General features: G+C 39.6%; 1 protein-coding gene across 1 annotated transcript in view; it reads left to right on the top strand.

Moving 5' to 3' along the window:
• Positions 1-8,835, top strand: part of LOC140374038 (mitochondrial intermediate peptidase-like) — a 36,059-nt gene that overhangs the window by 10,871 nt on the left and 16,353 nt on the right. Inside the window, exons 12-16 of the mRNA XM_072460802.1 lie at positions 567-644; positions 2,686-2,893; positions 5,409-5,518; positions 5,603-5,677; positions 6,098-6,214. Of these exons, the coding sequence (XP_072316903.1) occupies positions 567-644; positions 2,686-2,893; positions 5,409-5,518; positions 5,603-5,677; positions 6,098-6,214 (588 nt within the window). The remainder of the gene's footprint in view (positions 1-566; positions 645-2,685; positions 2,894-5,408; positions 5,519-5,602; positions 5,678-6,097; positions 6,215-8,835) is intronic.

Below are 8,835 nucleotides of genomic sequence, written 5' to 3'. Positions count from 1 at the left end.
AAAATGTGAAAAAACAAAACCACTTTCATAGTTTTTTATTGCTCACTTACCTAAGGCATTGCCTTTTTTAACAATGAAAAGAAGATTAATATGTTCACGTTAAAACAAGAAAATGCAGTTGTTAAAATGACAAAATGCGGTATAATGTGAAAATGTTCTCGTTGTAAATGAATACTTTCTCGTTTCAACAGTTCTACCTTGCTATAATTGAGTTTTAAGCATTTTTTATAACTTTAAAGCCCAGAACAGCATTAAAGCTAACAGCGAACTTCCTGCTTTGCGAAGGATACAACACTTTATAATAAGATGCAGACAGCACACATCCGTCTCATTTTGACCCTTTGCTTTTATAATATCTGTACTGAACAGGTTTGACTTAATTACAGCCCCTTTAATGACAATGATACTCATAATAATGGCATAGTATTTCTCATTCCTCATAAGAAGCTACATTTACTGTGCGTTTGACCCCAGGTGAGTTAAAGAGTGAATAGGAGTTTCACAGTGTGCGTATTGTGTTACTGCTTTTGTCTGTGATGTGGTTCCTGTGTGTGTGTCTCTTTAAGGCCGTGGTACATGAGACCGAGGGATTACTGGGATACATCTACTGTGACTTCTTTCACCGGCAAGATAAACCTCATCAGGTGTGCTTTTGTTTTGTAACCACAGTGCTATCAGGTGTTTCAGTCATTAACTTCAAGTATCTAATAGCTGAAAGTCAAGTCATTCTAACCCAACACTAAGCCCTTATCAGTTATGAAACGTTTTGGACCAATACTCATGTTGTAATTTGGTAGGAACATAGGAACACAGCAACTGAAATTGATCTTGCCTTGTTCCTCAAGTTCATCGTCAGGTCAAGTTGAGCTGGAATAGTTTCAAAGGTTTGCCTTTGCCCTTATTTTACGTTATTAAAAACAAATAAAAATGGCTTTCCATATACAGTTTCTGATCCTAAACAATACAGACTTTCAATCATTGCCATTTAACACACACAAAAGTATAGTTTCTTCCCTCTGCACCGCATGCTTTTTCTGAGACCCAAGCTGATCATTGACTATAAGAAATGATTGAATCTCAACCTCTTAAAATTTGATAAATTGCACAGCCCTACGGCTAAACTTCTACTTATATTTTCAACAGTTTGCTGGTTCATAAAATGTACTGTATGTGAGATGTCGCAACAACATTTGAGGAAAAAAAGGTCTATGTACATTTTTGGGATCCCCAATCAGGAGTTTTATTTGTTGCAACCAGATACAAAACCATGTACTTTCCATAAATGGTCAATCAGTTTTGCTCAAGTGGGTTATTTTGAGCAGCTTGAGAAACTCAAACATGCACAATAGGTGAAAATCCTCCAGCTACAATAGTTCTAACCAAGACTAGCTATAGATCTGGGGCTAGGTCCCAGCAGCAGTGAAGGATGCAGAGGCACATTTCCCTTGGGGGACAATAAAGCGTACCTTAAACTTAGAAATATGTCGGTGTAATCCCTCATTCTACAACTACAACTGAAGCTTTTTCTACTATACCTTAAACTTAACTATGTAGCAAGGAGAAATGAGCGATGGGCAGGGCTTGTAGGCCTGGAGAAGAAACTCGTGCAGGTGGGAACGAGTCTTCCAGTTTGAACTTAGACTATAGTTCTATTTCATCAGATGTGTGCTGTTACGGCACCTTTAAACATTGTGATTGAGGGATAAGTATTGCAGTATCACACAAAAGGGAAGAGATTGTAAAGTGCACCACAAAATGACAGTACTCTTATTTGAAAGATTACATTTCACATTTGTTGATTTGATTTAGATTTTCATCTGCTTTTTTAACATTCTAATTTTGTACATATTCAAAACAGCAACTCTGATATTATTCATTTTACTCAGAAATGAGAGTATTCTGTGGATCTTGCCTGGCATCATAAAGGCTCCACCAGCAGAACTGTTATCATCAGTTATCATCAGAAACCAGTCCATCTGAATGTACCATCTTTAGCCCAGTGCTTTACAGAAGAGGAGACTTCTGTGCACGTTTCAGACTACACGTACAGGCTTGGCACAGTTTCTCAGTAAACTAAACTAAGAAGATCAGATAAATATTATCAAAGTTTAGTTAGGAGAGTTTGGCTCCATCTGCAAATTCAGATCGAGTTCAAACTTGAGGGTAAGATAAGTCAAATAGAGGATCACTTTCACTTTGCATCTTGACTGTGAGTCTCTCCTGCTCTGCTCAATCACACGTCTTATTTTTGTATTCAATAGCCCATTTACAAAGACTTCTAATATGTATGTTATAGACGTGTGTTAGACTTCTTTGTTCACATAAATAATTATTATATTGACTTATTGTAAAATAATTGTGGAGAACTTCAAAAAAACATACATTAACATTTGAGATATTGGGGGTTGAATAATTATCCATGAATAATTATAGATGCCAAGTAACTACCAGTGACTCATTGTGCTATTTGCATATTTTATTGCATATCGTACATTTTGAAAAGGCTATTTTGTCAGTGGCATAAAGCTTTGTCAATGTTATAATTTATTCTGCAGAACTTTGAGCCCACTTCTAAACTTGTATGATAACTTTGCTTTTTGAGTCTTAATCATCAAACAAACTAAAGCATCTGTTTTGACACTAACGGCATAGACGTCATAAAACCTTGTCTCCCTCGCTCTTCAGGACTGCCACTTCACCATCCGCGGGGGGCGCTGGTGTGAGCACTCGGGGCAGTACCAGGTCCCCGTGGTGGTCCTGATGCTGAGCCTTCCCGCCCCGTCCCGCTCGGCCCCCACACTGCTCACTCCGGGGATGATGGAGAACCTCTTCCACGAGATGGGCCACGCCATGCACTCCATGCTGGGCCGGACCCGCTACCAGCATGTGACAGGTGATTACATTTACAGAAGGATGTTGTTTTTGACTTCTGAAGAAACCTGTATGCTGGCTGACTTTAGGAGCTGTTAAAATGATTAGTGTGTCATTTTGTAAAGTCATTCTGACAAGGAGGTGGTGCTAACAAAGCGTGGGGTTGTTGATGTAAAAGCCCCGAGGCTCTACTTAGATTAACTGTTCCTCGCAAACGTGTCACTGGATACTTTTTGACTTGGGTAAGGTTGTGCAAGGGCTACACTGCAATTTAATATCCTTACATTTATTATGAATCTGTATTCGCTTTTCATTTTGATATAGTTTACTCTCACTGCTTTGTATTTTCAGTGATTTATGCATATTTTATTGTTTATTGGAGGCATTTCTCTGCACGTATCACATATCCTCGCTCCTGATGCTGCATTCATGTCGTCCTCGGGAAAATGTTTTGCCAAGTTGAAAAATGCACATGAACGCTCGCACAAATTGGGAAAAGAATTCGATTCAAAACCTGCTGCCCTGACTTCCACACATAAGATCACTGCTGGTTGGAGATGAACAAAAATCTTTGGCAAAATGTTACTGCTTTTAGAGGTTTATCCTCAGCTGATTCGCACAAGAAGCATTTAAGGTTTGCTTTTGAGAAGGATAATAACAGTTAATCCAAGTACTGTTAGCACTATTAAGCCCTGTGGCATGCGATGACCTTTATGGCTGGGCAAGTAGACCTGGGGTGTTCATTTTTATTTAGTGGATCATAGAAAAGTGGGAAAAAAATGCATTGAACCTGGGTCTCCCACGTGAAGGGCAAATATTACACAAATTAGCACTCTATGTAGTTGAATGAATGCCTGTATTTCTAATGTAGAAAAAGATTCAGTTGTAGTCATCTGGACTCTGGACTGTATCTTTTTCTACAATGGAATGCTCCCGGATGAATGAGGGATTATACCGACCTGTATTTCTAACTAACATTTAATCTTTGGAAACATGAACAGAGCGATTAGGCGAAAAAACGAATTAGCTTCGGCATTCTCCGGACTAATAAAAAGTTCTTAAAAGAAATTGCGCTCATGCCTTCAGCGCTCGTGGCCGTTATGGAAAGCCAATATGATCACACTCTGCCACTTAGGAGCGGCGCCATATCCAACGCTTTTACAAAATAAAGCAGCGCTTTTAACGCGGTGCGCTGTCTGACGTTATGCCGTGCGCCGTCAACGAGCATCGTCATTTACGCCAGACGGCGCTCGGCGTTCTCTTAATTTACGCCTTACGCCGCTCCTAAGTGGCGGAGTGTGATCATATTGGCTTCCCATATTATCGAGCGCCGTGGGCGGCGGGAGCAGAAAAGTTACTCTACGGCTCTATCTTTTGGGTAGCGCGCAGTCGCGCGCGCCGCCACCACGGCGCGCATGGTTATCTTAATACCTGGCGGTATCTTTTCAGCATGGCGGGGCCCGCCGACCAAAACCCCTCAGCGAGAACACTGTAATATTCCCTTTTTTTCTAAGATTTATTAATAAAATGGCCGTCCCTGCACTCGAAAATGCCCGTCCACATTTTAAAAAACCCGTCCAAAATACAGGAAGACGGCCCTCTATCTAAAATCCTGGTGTGGTTTGAGCTCAGGTCCATGGGTTTGAGGCTGTGTGGTCCGCTGTGGAGAGCATGTGCAGACCTCTAAAAGAAGCTGCTGTCTGCTCTGGCTCTAAAAGCTCATGTTAGAGAGCGGAGCATGAACGGGCTTCTGAACACGGTCACAGGCTGAGCTGCTGCAGGAGAAGAAGAATCATGCTTCCTGTGGAGTAATGCCCAGCGGCCTGTAGAGGCCACTAAAGGACACCGTGAGTTCAGCCAAGCTTCAGCAGCAGAAGTGAGGGGAAAACAGGCTTATGTGAATATATTTTAGTACAATTCATACATAGTTGTGACACACGGTCATTTTAGATTTTATTGGCCAATCATTGATTGCCCTGACCGCAGAGCCACTGATTAAACCCAGTCAAAGAGCGGACTCAGAATTTATTGGTGACTTCAAAATCCTGACTTTCCGAGATAAAAACACATGAATGCTACCCTGACTTCTCATCTCGCAAACCCGAGCACTCAAGGACCACATGAACGCAGCAGCACTTGCAGCTCATCACAACATTTAGACTCCAGGTCTAAATGTATAACATACAAGGGAAAAAAGGGTGCATTGCCATTTTTTGAGAAAAATAAAATTAAAACCCCCAAAAATGATGATCAAAGTGAAGTGAAATGCCTCTACGAAGAAGCAGCGCCTGCAGCAGAGAATCAACTCTACAGTTTTGAACTGGTTCTGTTTCTATTGTCAAGTCTTTTATCACTAAATACCAGAAAAAGCTATGACATGTATTTAGTTGAGTTTAATTAGGCTGATTTTGGAGCAATGCTATTATAATGAACGAAAGGATAGTAAAATAAAAATATATACATTGCAAGATGTGTGGTTGTTGAAAAAAGCCATAAACATGTCATGACACTGACCTTATCCAACCTCTGTTGCTCAGGAACTAGATGTGCCACAGATTTTGCAGAAGTCCCCTCGATCCTGATGGAGTACTTTGCTACAGACTACAGAGTCCTCAGCCAGTTCGCACGCCACTATGAAACTGGACAGGTGCTGTTCATCTTCTTCTACAGCGTCTGTGCACCCACACGTGGCACCCACAAACAGTTGTAACAGTTTGTTGTGTGTCCTCAGCCGCTGCCCAAGAGCATGGTGGCCCGACTGTGCGAGTCCAAGAAGGTGTGCGGCGCTGCAGACACCCAGCTACAGGTATACAGTACAAGGTCTACACAATTACAAATGTCATATTGCCCTTTAGAGTCTTTATATTTCAAATGACTACCAATGATATAATGAAACACATATCGGAGTGAATGTTATGACATTTCCGGCCAGCAGTTTGACAAATAGTTTAAGCATTTCTTGAGAAAAACAGAATACTTTTAAACAATTTTTTTTTTTTTAATTGAAGTTATTTTGTCACTGCTTATTTAGTCATGATTCTGTTATATTTTAGACTTGGTTTAGCTGATATTGATAATTTTTGTGTTTATTAAGCTCAATGCTTCTCTTATTTATTAACACTACAGACAAAGATGCACTCGAATTCAACTTGTGACACTTGAACGTAATGATCGATGACCCAGGACTGGACTCAGAATTGTGACTTTCTTTCTCATCTTTTCTCAGATTTTCTATGCCGTCCTGGACCAGATCTATCATAGCGGCCCTCAGAACCACTCCACCACAGAGATTATCCGAGACATGCAGCACAAATTCTATGGCTTACCATACGTTCCCAACACGGTATTTTTCTTCTTCATTTCTTTTGTATCACTTTTTATGTCAAACTTAAACTGTGAGCAAAATCGCACCACCTTTGATATCGCTTTTTAAAGATATTTCAGCCATCATTAGCGGATTAAATCAGTTTGAAGCGCAGAGTAGAATGAGCCCTCCCCGGGGGAATATTTTGAAATCTATGTGCTTTAATAAAAAACAAAAAGAGCTGACTATTCCCCAACTTTTGCAGCTGCGGCGGGAGAGGGGAGTCCAAAGCACACTCATAACTTGGTCAGGATTGGACCGCACAGAGCACTCAAGGCTATAATTATGTGGGAGACATCTTGAAAAAAGATTAAAGAAGTGCTGAGTTGTGAATATTCCAGCCATTCAAGTTTTCATATTTACATTTTCTGTCTTTGTGGGTTTGAGATTTATGTTATAGATATAGACTTCCCCTCATCTTCAAATGTGCAAGTACAATAGTAAAAAAAATACAGCCAAAGTACAGGCACAGTACTTTATTTTCACTCCGCGAAAGGAGGAAGTACCTGTAGGTATTTAGATCTGTCTGACTGTTTGTAGTTTTCACAAACCCACATCGTTAATATTTGGATGCATTCATTTTCTTCTTCTTCTTCTTTGGTGTTTTATGGTGGCTGGTATGCAAGTGTTACATTTAGACACGCGCATTGGTTTATGAACAGTGAATGTGTGGTGGACCCCCCAAGCACAACCAGTCAGAACCTGCATTCTTATGGAAACGGAATACTTTATTATCAGCCACAGACAGTGTGCAGCGGTCTCATTTTGTCACAAAGTCCTACTTTTACAATATACTCTGTAGGGGAAAACACAAAATGTACTAATTTACTAAAAACGGTCAAGTACCCCAGCTCTAATCTGTTAAAAGTATTTGTAGGAGTGGCCAATATTGACAAAAATTGAATTACAATGATTTGCTTTACATCCTGATGAATATGTCATTGTAATCTATCAGAAATGTGCTGAAATATAGAGAGGTAGTCCTTATGTAGTATTGTAGAGTGGACAAAGTACAAACTCGGTTTCATATACATTCCTCTTGTTCTTTTAGTCACAATTTATTTTCCTGTGCTCACGTGGCTTGTGACATGGCTTGGTCGAAACTGTAATAAATTACTTTTAACTTTTTTACTTGTGCTCACTCTACAGTACTACGTAAGGGCTACTTCTCTGCTATACTGTATTAAACCAAAATAATAATAATAATAATAATAATAGTAAAAAAGTATTGACTATGCTAAAATAAGTTCAGATAAAATAAGGGCATGCAAAATAAAATGTGTAGAATAAAAGTGATTTAAACATATTTTATAACCCTGTAGCCCTTAATTGGATGCTTTTGAATGTCTTTGCTAAGGTTAAACTGTAGCACAAACCATGACGAGACAATGAAATTAACCACCAAAGTGCAGAAATATTACTTTGAAGTTTTAATTTTAATAAGCGTTTTTGAAAACTCAACATTCTAAAGTTGCAAACACTGCCTCTATTTGTTTGTTTAAACTCTGATGCAGTTGATCTGTTTAGAAAGAATCCAACTTCTATAATGTTTCCTCTCCATGTTCAGAGGAATCCCGTTGCGGAGAGGTTTCAGCTGTAAACGGGTACAGTGGAGTTGCTAATAGGCCAACGTGAGCCACATATTGTAAACAGTGGGGCCATGCTGACACATGTATAGTTTAGAGAGCGCAGAGACGAGGCCCGGACGTGAGCGCGGATCAGCTGTGTGTAATGCAGAACACACGCGGCCCTTGAGACGGGATAATATTTGAAAATGTAGTACAGTACAAAGCAAGACGTTCCGCTCGCTTTGTTGACATTTCCCTAATCTGCAATTCTTGGCCGGGAAGCTTCACGACCATGTGTTTGTTCTTCTTTGCGGGCTTTCTCGGCAGCGCCTTGTTAAATGTTTGCACAGATTAGGGAAAAATATGACTAATATCTTATTTTATTGGTATTCGCAAAACCAGGCCATGTTATTTTTGAACGGAAAAGTGTGTATTAATGTTTGAAATGAGACTTTGACAGCAGTGTTACTCTTAAAAAAGACTGAGGAAAAAAATACTCTGCTGGGACAGACTCCAAACATCTGGGACCAACCCAACTAATCCAGAAGACGTTAAAATAAATACTCCTTCAGCTTTTAATACAGCAATTCTTTCCTTGATTCCTTGTTCTGGTGCGCATGCCAAAGTGGTCAAAGGTTAGTTTGCCAGTTTTTGGGAAGAATACCTGGCAAATATATGAACATTTTAATATCTATTTTATGCAGTTGTGCCATAAACTATTTATTATGGGGGGTGCGATGCCTGATACCTGACCTTTTCTCACTGCTCTACGGCATGAACCACGACTTGGTGAAGTAAAGTCGTTATATAATACATTTGTTGTAAACGTATAACGAGTATTGTGTTCACATCGACCTCTTTAGCTTCATTTAGTGGTGTTCAATTTTGTTAATTTGTTGAAAAATTAGTTGAAAAATTTACTTTTTTATTATTGGGGTCAAGACAAAGGATGGTTGGTTTTTGGTCAGCAGAAGTGACTGAATCAATAACTGGTCATTTTTATTCATATATTTTTGATTGTTGTTTTCCTCA

The sequence above is a fragment of the Eucyclogobius newberryi genome, unplaced genomic scaffold (assembly GCF_026437365.1).
Source record: "Eucyclogobius newberryi isolate DKJ021-1_F unplaced genomic scaffold, fEucNew1.0.hap1 SCAF_10, whole genome shotgun sequence".
Lineage (NCBI taxonomy): Eukaryota > Metazoa > Chordata > Actinopteri > Gobiiformes > Gobiidae > Eucyclogobius > Eucyclogobius newberryi.
Note: the sequence above shows the minus strand (reverse complement) of the source record. Positions and strands in the feature narration are given on the sequence as shown.